Source organism: Callorhinchus milii, unplaced genomic scaffold (assembly GCF_018977255.1).
Source record: "Callorhinchus milii isolate IMCB2004 unplaced genomic scaffold, IMCB_Cmil_1.0 Scaffold50, whole genome shotgun sequence".
NCBI lineage: Eukaryota > Metazoa > Chordata > Chondrichthyes > Chimaeriformes > Callorhinchidae > Callorhinchus > Callorhinchus milii.
In genome coordinates, this window is record NW_024704791.1 from 27585 (window position 1) to 48984 (window position 21400).

Here is a 21400-nt window from a genome sequence, read left to right on the forward strand (position 1 = left end):
TATTATGAATTGTGATTAGTGTTTAGCATTGCACATGAACAGTGACCACTTGGCTAAGATGCTGCCAGATGCCCATCTGTACAAGGGAGCTTCATTCAATGCCTTCAGGGCAGGAGGGGGAGAAAATTGGAGGACGAGTTGAGGAAAGTTCTTAAGCTTCCTTTTTCTCAAAGACAAACCCGAATATGGAAATAAATATTTAGTCTTTCTTAGCCAGAAAAAACAACAGGATCCGTAAGATCGGGGGATAATGGGATGCATTTCTCTAATCAAGTTTCTGCACAACAGCTGAGATGTTTTCGTGCCTCGATTAGTCAAAATAAGCAATTACCCGGGGGCTGCGGGAACGGTTTCTAAGGCCTGGTGTCATGGGTTCCTGGGGGCAGCCGGGAGACGAGGACAAAACAGCAGCATTCAATCAGAGCCAAGGCCACAACACAGCCAAGGAACCCATTTCATTCCAACTCGAAATATTCTCACCATCGGCAGCCTGGAGCTGGAGCCTGACTTAAATCCAGGTGTACTGAGGCCATCTTCCCCCCCCCCCTTTTGTTGCCCTTGGCCACATGGTTTTCAGTACGTTAGCTGAGGCTGGCTTTACTCTGGTGAGAGGCTGTATTCTCACCGTCAATCCCACATAAGCTCTGAGCCATCCTGGATTCCCGATGTCAAATGCTACAGCAAAAAAGTGAACACTCGAGGCTGAGGCAGTGCACTCCATTTCAAATCTGCAATAATAACAATAATCCCTGCTTTTCATAATAATAATAATAATAATCCTTGCATTTGATACAGCGCTTTTCACGTCTTCTCAACGTCTCAAAGCGCTTCACAGAATAGTCTGTAAAGTGAATTGACCGTATATTTGTGGGCAAAACCCGGCAGCCAATTGCGCACAGCAATGTCCCACAAACAGTCGTGGATTGAAAGTGACCAATTTATTACTGGTTTTTTTGAAGGATTATTATTAGGTGTGTGGAGTAAGAAAACTTGCCCAAGGTTTCGCCCTCTGCCTGGAATTGAACCCAGGTGTCTCGCTTGCAAGGCGAGTGCTCTCACCACTGAGCTACAGGTCTCCACATATATACACAAACAGGCGCGCGCACACACGTATGCAGACACATGCGCACGCACAAGATTACATCATCGTTGTGGTGGTTGTTGTTTCATGTGTTAATCTCACAGAGAGAGAGAGGAATGAGACATCTCAAAGTGCTTCACAGGATACACTGTAAAGTGAATTGACTGAATGTTTTGTGGGTGAAACGCTGCAGCCAATTGTCCCACAAACACCTTGGACTGAATTTGTTCTGATCACCATTGATAGATCAGGCGTTGGTTGGATCCTGGACACTGCAGTGGTTGTCCAAAGTGAGTATAATAATAATAAACCTATAATACATTACCCAATAGCAGAGAAACCTCTCAAAGAGATTCATGGGATATCTTATCAAGTCTAATCTAATCACTGTGTGTTTAAGTTTTTCCCAGGCAGTTGAATTGTCTTTGCAGTGAGACGCATCATTGCTGTGCACTGATCTGCTCACGCACTGAGAACGAGATATCTCATACAGAATTGGTTCAAGCTGGTCAATATGGATGGCCCCACACCTTGTCAAAAGAGCCCAATGTGCTCCTTGGTAAAACTTAGTCACATGTCATGTCTACGTAGCTATTTGTGAACAAGCTCCATCAGAAGCTTCTCAAGTGCAGTACTGGGGAAAGAGTCACATTGTCAGAGGTGCCACCGTTCAGACGAGAGTCCTCCCGACGTGAAAGGCGCTCTATAAATGGAATCTTGTTGTTGTTGTTGTAAAGCCGAGATCCCAAGTTGCCTATTTCTGGTCAGTGATAAAGTTCCCATGGAACTTTTCAAAAAGGCCTAAGTGTCTTAGGTCAACAATCCCCTCGGATTAATTGGTTATTCATCTCATGCCTTTGTGCAGAACTTTACTGTTGCAAATGGCATTTGCCTACACAAGTAGTCAATACACTTGATAAGTAATTCTTCTTGAGGCACTTTGAGACATTTTGACGTGATGAAACACTATAAAAACGCCAGTTCTTTCTTTATGAATACGCTACAGTCATTCCTCTTCAGACCTCTCTTCATTATTCCTCCCAGCCTATAAACATGCAGTCTTTTTCTCTCCTCATTTTGACTCTGTGTTCAAATTAAACTTTGTTACACATTGTCCCACTCTTAACACATTCTTTCCCAGGACCCCAATAGTGAGAAACTCCTGACCTCCCTCAGTCTTCGCTTCCTCATATAATCTACAGGCTTTGAAAGCGTAAGCTTGGCATTATCCAGCCCTCATTTCTTCATTTATCCCATCTTGTCTCCTCTTATAGTCCCAACATGCCTATGCTGCTGGCTGGCTCAGAGCGCTATCCATTTCAAAGTGCATTTCCATTTCAGACATTGTACAAATACTATACAAATTTACATTTATATAGCGTCTTTCACATCGGGAGGATGTCCTCAAGTGTTTTACACTGCTGGCAGGACACCCAAGCTGGGGGTTGGTGGAGGAAGGGGAGGGAAAGATGACTGAAGGTGCGGTCAAGGAACTACGTCTTTGGCTGCAGTATATTTCTCACAGATTAATATCATTTAAAAAAATATATACTAAAGAATTTCATGGAACCAATGTGTATCTCGGGACATTTTTATTTTTTATATTTATTGAGGTGGAATCTCGATAACTGTTAAGTTTTATCACCACAAATAAAACCATAGAATATTGTGGTGTGGACAATATAATATAATAGCTAGTAATTTATGTCACAATGATTCTCGACAGAAATTATGGTCTAAAATTTAGCCTTGATGATAAATTACGTTGGACACAATATTTTACTCCTACACAGTACAAATCACTGCAGTTTTATGTATACACACTTTGATGTCTCAGAGCAAAGTGAAGAGACATTCTCCCAGTCAGAAAAGGCACTACATCAGATGCAAGAATTTTTTTTTACTAAACTACAACAAACGAAAATTGTTGAGTGTTAAAAATATTTCTTCTCAGAGTAAGACTTGGCCTAATGAGAGTTAGGCTTGCGTGGACTCTTATTACATCTGTAGCCACTGTCAAGTGATGTCTGCAATGTCAGCCTCTTCATTCATAAAGCAGGAGATGGGTGGGTTAGCAGTCCACTGCAGAGTAGGGTGTGCATCACAGCCCATTAGCTCTCTTAAATACCTACTCCAGCTACACACATTAGTCCAAGGTTGCTAAATTGGGAATGCAATTAGCAGTAATGCCTTTGCCCGAGGAGATCTTAAGCTCCAATATCTTAAGGCATTCGCCACAAACTGCTTGATGTCAACGTGAAGAACAGAGCAGCGTGTGGAGCACACCAGGACACAAAGGAGTGAGTCAGTGTCACACTGACACACAGAGGCTTCTGCAAGCTGAGCTCGGTATGTAGGGCACCCAGCTCGGCAGAACTCCTCATGTCATTTAAAGTAGCCTGCGGTGGAAAGAGAGCTAAGCTGTCCTTGTTCAGCGTTTTATAACTAAGTTGAGCAAGAATTCCTTCACCATGAGAAGCTGTAGCATTGCACAGTAAAGAGATTTTAAAAATATATATGTATAGATATTTTTATATATATACATTCAGCTTAACTTGGTTTGGATACATAATGCATAGCTCCTAGCAATAAACTCGCAGTACAAATATGAGTTTATAAGAGAGCATTTTATTTCCATGCGAATTGCATCAATCTTTCCTTTCACAACTGGATGGTTTTATCATTTGTCTTGACATATTGTTCGACTCTAGCGCTCACTGTAAACCTTAAGTCAGTTCCATCTTGCACAGCATTACCTAAGAACGGCAGCGTATTCAAGTGATTTGAGGGATCAGACGGAGTACAGAGAGGCTGAACTATTTCTCTCTGTAATATTAAGACGTCCAAAAAAGTGCAGTTTCCAAGCAAGAGATGAACGAACCGTGAAATGCGACATAATGTCAGCTTTCACCCTCTGTCATTAATGCTGCTGCCCACTGTGCTGAAGGTAATCAGAGCAACCCAAAGGTGGGTGGTGTGCGGAGAGCTTTCTGAAGGGCTCTTGATGTGAGCTTTTAAGGACTCTGTTGCCTGAGGTTCAGTTGACGTTTAGTATCTGGGTCTTCGCCGGAGGCTGAGCTTTGTGATCCCGAGGGTGGGGTTGGGTTGGGACAGGACGGCCGGGAGGAAATTGTCAAACAAAGAAGAGATTTTTTTCTTCTTCCCAAACCATCAGACACATCTCAGGCTGAGTGACCCTCCATGGAGATGGCGTATTTGGGTCCTTCTCACTGTCTTGGGAGAGAGGTGTCAGGCAATGTCGGAGTGTCATATTTTTATTAATCTGAGCCCATGTTAACTGGCCAACTGTTTGGGTTTTACATCTCTGGTGATGAAAGTTTACAGAAGGTCACTGTTGTCTCTGATTGTGTCTGTGCCTGTGTTATGATTCCGCCCCAGTGTTAAATGGAGCATATCGAGCAACTTTGCCAGCCCAGGATATGGTAGGGATCAATGTGCCGTGTTAGTGTGAAGGCAGGTCAGTGATAGCTCCGAGCTGGGGATTAGACTTAACAATCTACCCACTGCGGTGAGCTGGCACCTTGTCTCCGTCACACTTTCCGGTTCTTAAATGTAACGCACTGTGAGGCTCTTGCTGCAGGGATCTACAGACCATTGAGCAGCAATTAGCGTGTTCGACACAAAGAGCACAGAGGTCACTTCTCTATATGGCAGGACACTGGAGGTCACAGCCACACCTGGGTGCAGAGCAGCGCTTCACATAAAACTGGTGTTATAATAATAATAATAAAATAATCCTTGCATTTCATATAGCGCCTGATCACGTCTTCGAGACGTTTCAAAGCGTTTCACAGAATATATTGTAAAGTGAATTGACTATATTTTGTGGGTGAAACACAGCAGCTAATTACACGCAGCAGCGTCCCACAAACAGTCGTGGATTGAGTGAGCAAATTATTATTATTTTTATAAATATATATATCTATATTTTTGGAAAGGATTACTACCCCTGGAAAAGCGATCCACCAATCGACTAACAAGCGGGTTCCTACTTACTGCGAGGTAAACTGAGGCCTTTGGGTGGAGTAAGGAAACTTGTCCAACGTTTCACCCTGCCCGGGGAGCTCTCGCTTGACATGTGAAACTTTGGAACAAAAATCCTAAAGAGGCATTGTATAATCCATCAATTACCAAGAAACCAACAGATTAAAGAGAAAGAGAGGGAGAGAGAGAGAAATCACTGCAGAGAAATAAACACAAGGAATTTTGGGACCCTCTACAAGGTCAGCTCACAGGGTCAGGTAACAGCTGTGATGAAAGACGCCTCAAATGCGAATGGTGTCAACTTTTAAAAAGAAACAAGAGCGAGAGAGAGAGAGAAAGGTCTTTGCCAAGGACGTTCAGTCCTGTAGTTGAGATGTTTTTTTCAGGACAGCACTAAAGAAGAGAAGATTGAGCAGATATTACGAAGATTAGAAATAAAAGTGAGCTTTGGCTGCTAGCTTTGGATGTGGAACCATGCTGTTAGTAAATGTGCAGATGTGAAGTGGTTGTGATGGGGGGAGGGAAGGGGTTGGGGAGGGTGGGGAGAAGCTTCTCAGAAAATAGCTTGCAATGCACACACACACCCACACAGCTGTTTGCAATTTCCCAACTGTTTCTCTCTCCAGGGTGGAAAAATACTCCCAGCAGAGGGGAACATTAAATCATGATCCCGGTTAAGGTTATCTGCTGGTATCCAGACAACTGTACGGTACAAGGGGTGGGGGGGGAGTTTCACGAGCAGACTAACTGCTGCGCTCACACCACTTAACCAGCCAAGTTAATCACACGCACGTCATGCAAACCAAAGGCAGCAATTTCTCTACAGCTCTCACACTGGGGATCACGTGGGTTCCCAATAACAAGTGAAACTCCGCAGAGGTTATGTCTCCTGAAAACGTGGGTCAGTGTTTGGTGACACCTCAAGGGCTTTGTCTAACAGGCAGTTGCTCTTTTTACAGTGTATCCTGTAAAATGCTTTAGCGCGTGCTTCCGACGTGAAAGGTACTCTCTCAAAATGTAAGGATTATTATTATATCTACAACAGGGTCAAGGGAGAGGGGTGGTGAGTGAGTCGATATGAGAATGATCAGTGGGTGTTTGGACAGTCAGCATCAAAGATTAAATTCATTTATCTTGCCACCCCCCACCCATGTGCCACCCCCATCATCGTTGCGTTTTTAAGGCAATGATAAACCAGGCCAGCCGGTCCCTTCCCCCATCATTGAGCGTGAAACTCGACCGAACCTGTAAGTAATGGGTTTGAAACGGTAATGATCCCTGGCAGGAGCCGGGTGATTATTCACGGTTGTTATGGATGTCATTCCGGGACTAATGGAGGTAGATGCAGAGAGAAAGGGACCTCTTTTATCAGGCCTGCGGCGATGCTGAGATGTATTTGCAGGGTATATAAAGTGTCGGGTTTGATTAAGAGAATCCGTTAAGAACGAAATACTGCAACATTGATTCCACGACTGCGTGCAAATGTTGGCTTCTATAGTTGTATAGTTGTAACTTTTATAGTTCTCATACTCTGCCATGTTGAAGAGAGCAGTAGTGCTCTCTGTGTCAAACTGTGCTGTTTTAGCTGGTTAAACTCCAGCAGTCACCCTCTGTGGTCCCCTCAAGTCTGACCTCTCACCAGTCTCCGTCTAGTCATAAGAACATAAGAATTTGCTGGCAAAAGAAGACCAAGGTCCACCTAGTTCGCCTTCCACCATCCTGGCCGTTGCTTAACACGTCGCGCCCCCAAATCAGAGTATCTGTAGACAGGTCTATATACTGTATTCCCAGATATTATTTCTTTACACAAATCCATCTCATTTGTTCTTGAAACGAACTATACTTTCTGCTTCCACTGTCTCTCGCCAACACGCACCTATTGCTCTCCCAGGAGTTACGTAAGCTGGGAGTGTCCCTCCAGGGAGAGAGAGAGAATTCATATTGGATTCAAGACCCAGGGAAATTGCTGTGTGTAAGTGGCGTACGTACATGGAACTCACAGTCCGCTTTGGATACTCTTGCACGGTGTTGGCTTTAGATGTGTGATGGACAGATGTACGAGGGAGATGGAAGCTCATTTACCACTGTGGGTTTAAGCTGAAGTCTGTTTTTTATTGATTTGATGTGAAGATAAGACTGGGTGCCTGGGGTGTTCATCGTCCTACAGATAACTCCGCCCATGCATGAAAGGAAACTGAGGACAGCTTCTAATCAGCCACATATGTTTGTTGTGGGTGTTTGAAAAAGGGATTTGTTTCCATAGCTACGTGTGCTATCTACCTCACAGGAGTGTGGTGTATAAATCGCCAATCAAAACACCTTGATTGCAGCTGAGTTGAGCAATCAGAGACTATTCGAAGGTAGGACGAATGCTTGCTATCATTAAATCAGACCCTTTTTTACGGTTAATTTGGAGATAATATAGGATAAGGGCCAAGTGCTGGTTCCCTGCAGATTGCGCCTCAGCGAAGGGCCGGGATAGACAGGCTGGGAATGAACAGTGTTGGTAAACAAGCTATTTTAAAATGCATTAAAGCATCGAGTGCTCGGCTTGATGCTGTTCAGTCCTTAAGGGAAGGAGGTCACTTGGGTTCCACAGGGAGAAGAGAGTCACTGATAACCTGCTTCATAATTACTTTTGAATCAGAGTATCTGTGGACAGGTCTATGCAGCAAACCTGCTTTTCTCCCTGCAGATTATTAGCAAGAACAACAACAACAGCAACAAGATTCCATTTATAGAGCGCCTTTCATGCTGGGAGGATGTCCCAAGGCGCTGTACAGTTGGGTCAGGACCTGAGCATTGGGGAAATGGTCAGGGTGAGGGGAGGGAAGGGAGGGGGCGAGGAGGGGGTAGAGAGTCGAGAGGGGAGCTGAAGGCTGAAGGTCAAAGAGAAAGGTCTTGAGACCGGCCTTGAAGGAGGAAAGGGAGGAAGCGGCGAAGGCACTGGGGGATAGAGTTCCAGAGCCTCGGGGCTGAGAGGCTGAAGGCCACCGATGGTAGGGCGGTTGGGGCGGGGGATGTGGAGCAGACCGGAGCCAGAGGAACGGAGGGTATGGGCGGGTAGGTAGGAGAGGTAGGAGGGAGCGAGGCCGTGAATGGCCTTGTAGGTGAGGATGAGGTGCTGTATGACTGCGCCCACGAAGACTCTCAATCACTACACTTTACAGTAAATCCTGCCAAGTGCCTTGAGATGCTCCCCCCCACCTGATGTGTGAAAGGAACCTTGTTGGGTTCTGTAGCTCAGTGGTTAGAGCACTCGCCTCGCAAACGAGAGACCTGGGTTTGATTTCCGCGCAGGGCCAAACCTTAGGCAAGTTTCCTTACTCTACACACCTGTTTACCAGCAGTGAGCAGGAACCTGGTTGTTAGTCGATTGGCGGATCGCTTTTCCGGGGGTAATAATTAAAAAAATAAAAACTTGTCACTCAACCCACCACTGTTAGTGGGACGCTTGCTTGAGTTATTCAAAGTACCGGCTGTAAGCTACGGATTTGCTGATGCCATGAATTCCACTGGTCTAACTGCAGAAGACAGACACTGTTTGGATGTTCTCTGACTATTTGCCTGAAACACCTCTGCACGGAGTTGCCAACGAACACAGGCCTAACTTGCACAGGTTCTGCTCAGCCCGACTCCGTCAATAGCACACTCTGGCCTCTGAGCCAGGAGGTTGTGGATTCAGGCCTCGCGGCGGGACTTTATGAGTTTTTCGTCTCAGCCCTACATTGCCGTGCAGTGCCGGGAGAGCGGGGCTTTGTCAGAGGTGCCGTGCTGTGGATGAGACGCTAAACCGAGCTCGGGTCTGTGCCTCGTTAAAGATTCCGTGGCACTCGTCGAAAAGAGAAGGGAGTTTCTGCGGGAGTCTGGGCCAACAAGTCCCCCCCGGACAAAATGGATGATTCGCTTCACGGAACTTTGCTGTGCGCGAGGCCCAGCTCCCACATTCACCTACAAAGTCAGCAGCAGTCACTGCACTTTCCCAGTAAATCCCATGAAGCGTTTCGAGATGTCTTGGCAATGTGATGAGGCGCTGCATTAACTATGTTATTATGATTATTAGAGCCCTTGCATGTGGTCTGTGCATGACGCCCTCCTCTCTGTAATACATCCCAGCTGCCTCTTTAAAACGCTTGACATTCTCCCTGGCTCGAGCCTGGTGGAAATGAGTCTACCACACGCTAGCGCTCACGCTAATGCCACCGCCAAAATTCCAAGCAGCATTTGTGACGTCAGAGGGTGGAAGGAGAACTCACACCCTGACTGGCAGAGCAGTTTACACTGCTATCTGTATCTGCGTGACTCGATGGTGTGGGGTGTGTGGGTGTGTGTGTGTGTGTGTATGGGTGTGTGTATGTGTGTGTGTGTGTATGTGGGTGTGTGTGTGTGTATGTGGGTGTGTGTGTGTATGTATGTGGATGTGTGTGTGTGTATGTGGGTGTGTGTGTGGGTGTGTATGTGGGTGTGGGTGTGGGTGTGTGTGTGTGTTCCATGGCTCAGATGATTGGGACGATACTCCGGGTCCCTAGATATAAAACTGTTTGCTCCCGACACAGGAGTTCAGACTTTGTTTAACGCACGTTCAATATCTCGAGTTCCACATCAAAGTAAAGAGGTTCACATTAAAACAAATATTGGTCACTTAATCCATGACTGTTTGTGGGGAACGCTGCTGTGTGCAATTGGCTGCCGCGTTTCGCCCACAGAAACATACAGTCAATTCACTTTACAGTCTATTCTGTGAAGCGCTTTGAGACGTCTCGAAGACTTGATAAGGCGCTGTATCAAATGCAAGGATTATTATTATTATTACATCTACAAGGTTCGCTTGTAGACCAAGATGTGCTGGAGCTATCTTACACCACAGCCAAGAGCAGTAGATGTTGGAGATGATTATATGTGATTCGGTGCTAGGTGTGCAGTATTTATCTCCACGTAAATTCCAATTCAGGTATATGAGATTCCAGCTTTACTCTCTCTCTTGCCTGGTGTCAAATGAGTCTAGACAGTCTGGGCTCAGCTCTCTGTGGAGATTAATCCATTGGAAAATCTAACTCTATTAGTGCAAAAGGTCACAATACTTCAGCTTGTTCCATTAACGTCAAATTCCACATGGGAATGGAGGGAAGAAAGTGCTTCTGAAGAGGCTGATGCAGAGAGCGAGCGAAACCTTTACACTGTGTTTAATCCATGCTACACTTTCACCTGTCCCTTCCCACCTCCTACGATCCCGCTACTGAGAAGTGCTCTGAAACCTTATCCAACATCAAGGTGGCTGTATGTACAAATACAACTTGTTGTACATGAACAAAATCGGTCGTTCGCTTCATGGCTGTACGTGAGGGTGTGGCTGGGCGCTAATGGGGTGTCACGTTCGCATATGAAAAACATGGTCTCACTAGACTTTACAGTAACTCCTGCAAAGCGCCTCGAGGCGTCCCCTTGATGGGAAAGGAGCTGCATAAACTGGGCGGGGGTGGAGGGTGGGGGGGATGGTGGAGAGTGGGGGAGGGGGGCGGAGGGTGGTGGAGGGCGGAGGTTGGGGGGGGATGGTGGAGAGTGGGGGGCGGAGGGTGGCGGAGGGTGGGATGTCTTCAAAGGCTCCTGTGGTAATTGCCGGTGATCTGGGTAGCGGTGACGAACCATGTTAGTCATGGCGCAGACGCCTTGGGCTATATCCACATTCTTCCTGTCACAGTTTGTCATGCGCTCAGTCGGAAAGGAAAATTCTCTTCGATCAGCACAAACAGCGCATTCAACCACTGTTTGTGTTGCTGGCAGTCTAACGTTTCTCTCATGCATAATTGATTCATTCGCTTCAGATCGGGGCCCGTGGAGACTGCCAGCTTTCTGGCGGTGCGTGGAAGCGCATCGAAAATGATTGCTGATTTCATCTCCAAAACCACCATGTCGACAGAGGCAGGCTGTGCTAGGAACAGGGGCTGGCGAGCGTGCGAGCGAGTGAGGGCTAGGCTTACACCATCAGAATGTTTTGCGAAAGGAAAAAAAACCCTCGTCCCGGTGACCAATATGTTCTTTTGCAAAGCGCAGTGACTGGGGAGCTGTAAAACGAGGGAGTGGGAGATCCTGGGACCTGCTCTGGGACCTGTCACAATTCCCAAAGTGACCGTGTAAAGTTTGTCTTGTACCAAAGGTACCACGTGGGTACCTTTGAAATAAACAAACACGCACCCACACACGCACCCACACCTACCCACACTTGCATCCACACACAAACACACACATACATGCAAATGTCCTGTGATGTCCTGTGATGTAGCGGTCAGAACACTCATCTCGCAAATGAGAGGACGTGGGTTCAATTCCGAGGCAGGGCGAAACATTAGGCAAGTTTCCTTACCCCACACGCCTCTGTTTACCAAGCAGCAGGTAGGAACCTGGATGTTAGTTGATTGGCTGATCTCTTTTCCGGGGGTAATAATCCCTTCAATCAATCAATCGGTCGGTCAATCCACGACTGTGTGTGGGGACACTGCTGTGCGCAATTGGCTGACGCATTTCACCCACAATATATACAGTCAATTTACTTTACAGTCTATTCAGTGAAGCACTTCGAGACATCTCGAAGACGTGATAAGGCGCTATAACAAATGCAGGGATTATTATTATTACTGTCCAAAGTAGTACTTGTTTAAAACCTGAGTTACAGCTTCAATTTAATTCTGAACAACAGATGCATTGTGTGGACAGTACCTTTAGCACCAACGTGAAGTAGTGCACTTGCCAGAACAAGATGAATTTACAGAAAGTAAATGAAGCCTGGGGACTGTGTTACATGGTAACGCACTTGCAAGACACAGCTATTGAAACCCAAGGTTTTGCTACAGCCTTGAACGTACTTTGGAAAAACAAGGTTTCTTTATATTGTGAAACACAGTCAAAATCCTGTTTGTTCTCTTCGCTCTTGCTTCCATTGGCATTTCCCCCAACACAATTTGCATCTTTTGTTGCTCCCGCTGTTATGGCTGCTGTACCTTCACATGTGCAACCTGACTCATGTAACAGGAGGAAGGAACTGCTTTACTGCATACTGATGCTAAGCCTGGGTTCTAATGAGGTTAGCTGGCAGGAGGAGAGGATTCTCACTGAGAATGTCTGGGTCCTGTTGAGCAGAGCCACAATTCCTAAGGGTTACGAAAAAGAGTATTACTCTTGCTCGCGATTTTCTGGATTGCAAATAAATGCAAGAGTTGGTGGCGCTCTCACCTCTGAGTGAGGCCTTCAGCCTCTCTGCCTCCACCCATTGGAACTCCATCCCACAGACCCTTCGTCTCGCCTCGCCTCCTCCCTTGCCGCCTTCAAGGCACATCTCAAGACCCTCCTTTGACCGTGCCTTGCATTTGATACAGCGCCTGATCACGTCTTCGAAACGCTTCATAGAATAGACTGTAAAGTGAATTGACTGTATATTTTATGGGTGAAACACGGCAGCCATTGCACACAGCAGTGTCCCCACAAACAGTGGTGGATTGAGTGACCAAATTATTATTATTGTTATTATTTTTGAAGGGATTTGTAGAAGTGTGTAGAAACACTCGCTCGTGTCTCACCAAGTGCAGCGCTTTGATTTGAAAGCCTCATTTCTGGCCCGATCTCTGGGCAGTCACGCCATCAGCCTTTGTGGTGTGGGTGTCTGAGCAAGCGGCCCACAAACCAAATGATAATAGGGGAGGGGGTGGCTGGGAGAGGGAGGGGAGGGCATAACGATTAGATTAACTATTAATTCCCTCCTGATAAAGTCACTTGCGCCATGGCCACTAAATTGGCAAGTTGCAAATTTAGCTGCTAAACACGCAGTCAGTCAGAACACTTCACTGTACAATTCCGCGAAGCACTTTGAGGCGTCTGTTGTCCGTGATGTGTCGCTGTGACAGCCACGAGGGTTGTTATTGTTAATGTTAATCTTCGTGGCTAAAACCTTTGGATAGGGTTTGATCTTCAGCCGTTCGTTCCTGAGGAGCCTGCTGGTGCGTTTGCTGGTTTGACACACCACACCTCGTGTTATTTTCATTTCTCCTAAAATTGCCTCTTATTTTTTCTTCCAGGGTCGATGACATTTTGACAGTGGTCAAGGCTAAAGCACAGTGGCCTGCCTGGCAACCTCAGAACGTGTAAGTCCGAATCCTTACCTAACGTCTTTTGAACATTTGTTCTTCAAGCTATCATTACAGTCGCGCAGTGTCACTGGGAGCATTTATGGAAAAAAAAAGTGTGCATGTGGAGTCCTGTAGTTTAGCGGTTAGAGCACTCATCTGACAAACGAGAGGACTTGGGCTTGATTCCCGGGCAGGGTGAAATGTTCGGCAAGTTTCCTTACTTTACACGCCTTTGTTTACCTGGCAGTATGTAGGAACCCGATTGTTCGTCGATTGATGGTTCGCTTTTCCGAGGATTATAATCCCTTCAAAAAAAATATACAAAACTAATGCTAATTTGGTCACTTAACCCACCACTGTTTGTGGGGACGCTGCTGTTCGTAATTGGCTGCTGCGTTTTGCCCACAAAATATAGTCAATTCACTTTACAGTATATTCTATGAAGCGCTTTGAGACGTCTCGAAGACGTGATAAGGCGCTGTATCAAATGTAAGAATTATTATTGTCAAATGCGAGGATTATTATGTTATTATATTAAAAAATCTTGTGTTACTGTTTTCCAGGAATTGTACTTTTTTTGGAGAAAAAGGGAAAGGGTTCTTTTCTCCATGAATATTGTATTACGTGTCTCACAAAAGGTCCTGTTAAATCCATTGAGGGTTAGAGTAAAAGTTTTTTTTTGCGTTATTCATCTGGTGGAATGGAACGTGGAGTTATTTGAACTTTATCGTGTTTTCCTTTCTACTGCCTTATACTTGTCACCTGAAATTGATCTGAGAGATATCTCTATGGAGTTGCCACTCCAAAAGTTACGCTTTCAACTCAGGTTTCATAACTTTCTGGCTGTTAAAATTCACGCAGTCTAATTTACTGCCAGTATTTTTTTCCCCTCTGTGTCTACTACATTTGGTCATTCACTTCACAGCTGTTTGTGGGACATTGTTGTGTGCAAATTGCCTGCTCCATTTGCCTACAGTTGCAGAGGTGTTTTGTTTGACAGTAACCCTGTGAAGTCCTTCGAGACATTCTCCCTATTACTAAAATAATAATCCTCGCATTTGATACAGCGCCTTATCACGTCGTTGAGTCGTCTCAAAGCCTTCACAGAATAAACTGTAAAGTGAATTGACTGTATATTTTGGGCTGAAACGTTTGTATGTTTGTACATCAAATGCAAATAATACACAATATATACATTTTTCAGCACCCATCGCAATCCGGATTTCAATAATTTTACTTTTTGTCCTTTTGACGAGCATATGCACAAATTGCTTGTATCAGAACCTTAGAAATTTACAGCCTAGAAGAAGATCATTTGGCCCTTTGTGTCTGTGTTAGCTCTATTGAAGTATAATTCTTTCAGGACAATTTAACTGTCCTTTTTATACATCTACCTCGTCCCCTTTTGAAAGGTAATATGGATGTGGGTGTAAACCCTAACAGCTCTGTGCGTGACGAAAAATTCTCTTAATCTCCCCCATCTGCTCCTTCGCCGGCTATCTTTAAACAAGGGATATGTTGAGAAGTGCTGCTGTGTCCTACCGTGTTTGCTACTCTGATAATTTATTGGGGACGTTCACTTCGCCCCCACATATGAAGTTGTAAATACAATTCTGTTCACACTCACATGGAGCACGGAACAGTTTGAAGGTCAGACATCTGTCGCCTGTGCTTCTGTGTCTGTGGCAGCAGAGACGTCTCCCACACGCCTGAGAGTCATGTTGCTAAACCACTGCCCTTCAGACGGGGATTGTAGTAAAAACACAGGTTAGCCGTTTAATGGGGGAAGTTAATTCACAGTCAGAACGCCCGTCCTCCCTCCCTCCCTCCCTCTCTCGCTCGCTCGCTCGCTCACTCACTCACTCACTCACTCACTCCACAGTTTACAGTCCTAAAACTTTGTGGAGTCCTGTAGTTCAGTGGTTAGAGCGCTCGAGAGCACAAACGAGAGCACTTGGGTTCAATTCCCGGGCAGGGCGAAATGTTGGCAAGTTCCTTTACTCCAAACACACGTCTCTGTTTACCAGCAGAAAGTAGGAACCCGGTTGTTAGTCAATTGGCGGATTGCTTTTCCGGGGGTAATTCACTGAATCCGCGCTGAGTGTCAAGGTACCTGATGACACCGGGAGAGGTTCTTTTTGTCTTGGGGGTGGGGGGGGGGAACGAGAGAGAGAGAACCTTGCACAATGGACGGAAAACTGGACGGAAGGTTGAGAACAAAGAGAATCAGGAGCTGTGAGTGTAAGGACTGTGGAGGAATTGATCCCTCAACCTCTTCTAATCACATGTTCAATAATGAACCTGGGGAAGCAAATTTTCAGAGCCCATCAACTCCGTTAGCTGTGTGCAAAGTGACAGCTTGGGCCCGGGTACCAACAATGGTCAATTAGCAATGAGGGATATAGCACCTGGGCAGCTCCCTGCCAAATGCCTGCTGTAGTCAGAAACATGACATGGTATCACACAGGGAGGACAAGCAATTAATTCCTGAGTAACAGGGACGGTACTGAGGTTTGCAAGTGGGCCAATTGATGAAGCTTCCAATGAGAAACGGTAATTATTAAGGCTAACACAAATGCACTGCTGTGGTCTGATCGCCATATATAAAAAATAATAATAATGCTGTCGCTCAATCCAATCCATCAGAGAACACACGCCTAATAATAATCCCTCAAGAAAAAAACCCAATAATAATTTGGTCACTTCAATCCACGACTGTTTGTGGGACGCTGCTGTGCGCAATTGGCTGCCACGTTTCACCTACAAAATATAGAGTCAATTCACTTTACAGTCTATTCTGTGAAGAGCTTTGAGACGCCTCGATGACGTGATAAGGCACTGTATTAAATGCAAGGATTACTATTATTATTATTGTGGGATTAAGCCCCAACTCAGGAAACATTGGTAAACCCTCTCCCCCAGAGACAACAGGGCCACCTGCTCTCCTATAGCACGTTGTCAAATGAAACACAAAGTACAAAGAGCTGGGAAAGTTACAGGGAAGAATAGTCGGATTGGTCCGTGTCCATTGGGTGACCGAGCTGCACACACAGCCTCAAAGAGGAACTCAGATTATTTTGTTTCCAACAGAAAGGGGTACTCAGTGCAGAGTTTCACTGACACAGCGAGGAGTGCAGGAAGGATGCTTTGTCTCAATGGGCTATTAATATATGGAATAAATTTCCACCTTTGTGCTGAACATCACGTCATTAGACATATTTCCCCCAAAAAACGATAGGTTTCTGATGGAAGGAAATCCGAGTTGCAACAGTTCAGATCTAGGCCAAGATTATGATAACTAAACCTGGGTTAATTCCTGAGTAACAGCTCGAAAAACAGTAAATTATGCCGAGAGGACAGAATACCAAGTCGTACAATAGTGACACGAGAGGGAGACCAGATGGGTTGAATGGCCTGAACTCCTTATCTCGTGCTTATTGACTTACACCGCTGCATGAGTGATGGCCTGCCTCGTTTAATCCCATTTACGATCCAGTCGGTCATATTTCACCTCACCTTAATAGGGCACAAGTAATGCGATGAGCCCAGAACTGCAGAGAGAATGATCTGCTGCGACTCTCGGGCTGGCTGGCCACTGCTATCTAACAAAGTCTTTGAAATTCGCAGACGGCAGGCACAGGTTAACCCTCTGTGTGCTGGATATATTCTTGGGCTCCCAAAAGTTACCTGTCTTTAAGGAGGACTTGACGAATCCGACTAAATATACCTTGAGAGAAGCCTCAGGTAATCATCCCCTCCACTGCACCAGTGTGACACACCTCAGGGTTGTGTTGAATATGGCTTGGCGATGTGTTGCCAATTAGTGCTGAGCTGAGGCCAGTCTTGTTCTACCTGTTCACTGACTGGATCAAAGCTGCCCGACCTCTGTTCGTTGAGGAACCTCGCAGCAGAAGCTTTTGTTCATGAGTCTAGAACTCCATCCCATCCCAATCCCTCTGTCTCACTCCCCACTTTCTGATAGCCTCTGGGTGGGGAAAATGTCCTTACTCCACACGCCTCTGTTTACCTAATAGTAAGTAGGAACCCATTTGTTAGTCGATTGGCGGATTGCTTTTCTGGGGGTAATAATCCCTTTTAAAACAATAATAATAATAATAATAATTTGGTCACTTCAATCTGTGACTGTTTGTGGGACACTGCTGTGCGCCATTGGCTGCTGTGTTTCGACCACAAAATATAGTCACCCCACACTGTACAGTATACTCTGTGAAGTGCTTTGAGACGTCTCGAAGACGTGATAAGACACAATATCAAATGCAAAGATTATTATTATTATTATTGTCTTTCCCCCCTCCCGCAGCTTTGCCCCGTCACTCTAGCTAGGGTACCCACAAAACTATTTGAGACATCCTCCCAACATGAAAGGCATGTTGTGTGCACTGCTATTGTTACTTCAGGTGTAGATATTATTGGAAACTTTTTTCCAACCCTCTCTCAATACTGTGACTCTCACAGTTAGGAATTCAATTCTGAATGATTTACTGGAAGGGTTTCTGAAGGATATTTTTTTAAAACACACACACACACATACGCACACACACAGATTGCCAACCAGCTTTTGATGAGTCTCTAAACTAAACATATGTACAGCTCATTAATTATTCATCCACTGATGTGGAGAGTTTTTTTTAAATAATAAAATGCCCTAGTTTTTTCGTTGTTAGCCCTGTGACACAATGTTATCCCATCGAGTTCAATTAGTACTTTTTCTGCCGCATAGCTTTAAACGTGTTTCGGATTCTTAAAAAGTTAAAGAAACCTGCTTTTGTGTGTGGGGGGGAGGGGAGGGGGTGTGTTGTGTACAATATAGAGTCAATTCACTTCACATAATAATAATAATAATAATCCTCGCATTGGATATAGCGCCTTATCACGTCTTCGAGACGTCTCAAAGTGCTTCACAGGATACACTGTAATAAAAATTGACTGTGATTTTGTGGGCGAAACGTGACAGCCAATTTCTCACAGCAGCGTCCCACACACAGTCGTGGATTGAGTGACCAAATTATTATTATCAATTTTTTTTGAAGGGATTATCACCCTGGGAAAGCGATCCGCCAATCGACTAACAACCGAGTTCCTACTTCTCCTACTTACTGCTAGGTGAACAGAGACATGTGGACTAAGGAAATTTGCCCAAATTATTATTATTATTATAATCACCAGTGTACCTTTCCAACCACGAACAGATGTAAGATTAGCACAGACACGATGGGCTGAATGGCCTCGCTCTGCGCTGTAATTCTCTCTGGTTCTAAAGCTACATCTTCTCCGTTGTTCCCCGAGTGTAGACGGGCAGCGCCATCTGCTGAGTTTTCGGTCGACCAGAACCGGCACCTGATGTCCTTCGTGACGATGCTGGGCCCGAGCCCTGACTGGAATGTGGGGCTGTCGGCCGAGGACCTGTGTACCAAGGACTGCGGGTGGGTGCAGAGGGTCATTCAGGACCTCATCCCCTGGGATGCCGGGACCGACAACGGGGTCACCTATCTGGTAAGGGCCCACGACTAGCCGTAGCCTCTGGGAATGTAAGAGAACATTCCCCCCCCAGCCTGTTCCACCAGTTTCTCTAGATCGTTAACCGATCCCTTTTGATCCCAGTGGCGTGACCCTCTCGAAGCCAATTGGCTTTATTTTCTCCTTTTTTAATGAATGATTTCCCTCCCTCCCTCCCTCAAAGCAAAGCCAGCAGAGCCTTGGAGTGCATTGGCCCCTGGAGACTCTTAGCATGAAACCTTTTGGCTGGGAGACCAAACCCTTTCGACTGAGCCACTGAGCAATTTCCAAAGTTTTTTCCTGAAAGCCAGCCCCATTCCTGCTCATGATTGCAAGTCAGCCAGCTCCTTCACAGCCAAAATGAATGAAGCTATTTCTGGGAGGATGTGTGTGTGTGTGTGTGTGTCAAAGAGCTGAAAGAGCTGTGTCCGTCTGGGATCTAATGATGTTCTGTTGTCACGGTTTCAAACACCAGGAACGGAAACTCCTAAATGAACAAAAAACAGTGTGTTTCTGTATTCCAGTGGCCTGGTACAGTTTACAGCAGATATTGTGGTAAATCTTTAATGTGGTCAAACCACTCGATGGTTTACCAATGCATTGAATTCCTTCATCTTAGCATAGGATGGAATTCAGTTTTAACAACACCCGGACTGTCTGTTCAGTCATTCGTCTGTTCCAGTGAACATATGGACTGAGTGTGTTTTCCTTTCAAATAGTGACATTCTCGGCTGACAATATAAACTTCAGCCAATGGCGATTCAGGTCCGTCTCAAGATGTAGTTCTTTGTCCGCACTTTCGATCAACTTTCCCCTCACCAGCACCACCACCCACCCCTCACCAACGCCCACACACACACTTGGCTCCCAACACCAGCTGTTGGGGAATTATTATTGACAACCCCACCCTCCCTCCCACTTTTTATGATGTTCAGCAGAAAACAGAGTAAATGTTTGTTTGGGACATTCTTAGCTTCTCGCCAACTTTACCATTGATGGAAATCATTGCAATCTGAGCCACGTTATTCACATTCATTTCACAAAATCCCATCAGTTCCCTTTCAGGATTAACAGTCGAACAGCATTGAATTAGCTCCCTGTTTAGGCGGCAGTGAATTCCAAGGTGTGAGTAACTATCGTGGGGCTTGGACACGTGTGAGATTCACTTGGCTTTAGGCCAGAATGAATGGTGAGAGGGAGAGAGAGAGTCAGTGTGTCTGTATGCCTTGCAATTGAAGAGAACACAAATGAAGAATTACACACTGATTAAATAGACATCAGCAGCTACGGGGGACTTCAATACTCAGATGTATGGATGATGCAATTACAACTGTACAACCCGTGTTTGTTGAGCAAAGAAAAGTCTGTCTCAAGATGTGGCTCTTTGTCCGTACATTCACCTGAAACGATTTACAGGCAAGTTTACCTGATTTGACATGAAATTGGCAATCTCTCCTCCCTCCGAGAGGGTGAAAGGTCAGTGCTGTGAGTTACGAGAAGGGGAGAGGCTATCTCACAAGTGCAGGCTGGTCTCTCTGCTGAGATTAAGTGCTTTGGGGATGTCGTCCGATATAAAAGGCACGATATCAAGTGTAAGGATTATTAGTATTATTAATGATTATTTATTATTTCCATGGTACAAAACAGAAACAGCAACCATTGGAAGAACAGGGCCATCTACATACTCGCCCAACCAAGCTCCCTGGAAGATAGAGGGTGACTTTCTGCCAATGAATTTGATCAGAAAGGATTGTTAAAGTAAAATGGGTGGTCGAGAGTTTAACATTGTTTCCTTTGTCTCCTCTATTTCAAGTCACCAAACCAGCCAACTGCCCCCCAAGAGAGAATCAAGCCCCCTGACCAGCCTGGATCATCCCAGGAGCCCCTTCTATGACCCTGAGGGAGGCCCTATTATCCCTGTGTCCAGAGTGGTGATAGAGAGGATTGCACGGAAGGTAAAAAAAACAACCTGTGTATATTGTGTTTTTATTCAAGACTGATGAGACCTGTTTACATTCATCTGAAACGATTTACAGTCAAATTTACAATGTTATTTCTGGAACGTTTCCAACGCCTTAATTATATAGTTTCCAGTGTAATCGCCTTTGACTATTTAAACACTTGCATGTGTGGATTATGCTTAGTCGTTTATTTTATGTATAGATATAGATATATAGATATACTAAAAAAACGGTCACTCACAGTCGATTGAGTTGGAATGTTTTTTTTCCCATTTGGATAACAGTCGAAACGCAGATTGAGGAAGGACGCACTTCACACAGCTTTTACTTTATGCCCAGCGACAGCGAGGTCACACTGCAGGACGGACTGGACTGTAAATTGGGAGATTGGGATCTCGAAGAGCAAATCCCCCAGTTCTCCTTCGTCCTCATGTCCCGCCCACCGTGATCAGGATTGTTGTTGGGGAGTTTTATAATAATAATAATAACAATAATAATAATAATAATAATAATAATAATAATAATCCTTGCATTTGATATAGCGCTTTTCACGTCGGGAGGACGTCCCAAAGCGCTTCACAGAATAGACTGTAAAGTGAACTGGCTGTATATTTGTGGGCAAAGTGCGGCAGCCAATTGCGCACAGCAATGTCCCACAAACAGTCGTGGATTGAAGTGACCAAATTATTATTGATTTTTTTTCTTGCGGGATTATTATT

The 21400-nt window shown here is 45.2% G+C and overlaps 1 protein-coding gene across 1 annotated transcript in view; it reads left to right on the plus strand.

Annotated features, from left to right (window-relative positions):
* Nucleotides 1-21400, plus strand: part of LOC103175053 (spondin-1) — a gene marked incomplete at its 5' end in the record, with an annotated part of 53894 nt that overhangs the window by 25964 nt on the left and 6530 nt on the right. The window contains 3 exon segments of the mRNA XM_042345461.1: nt 13153-13218; nt 18516-18717; nt 20534-20675. Coding sequence (XP_042201395.1) covers nt 18605-18717; nt 20534-20675 — 255 coding nt within the window.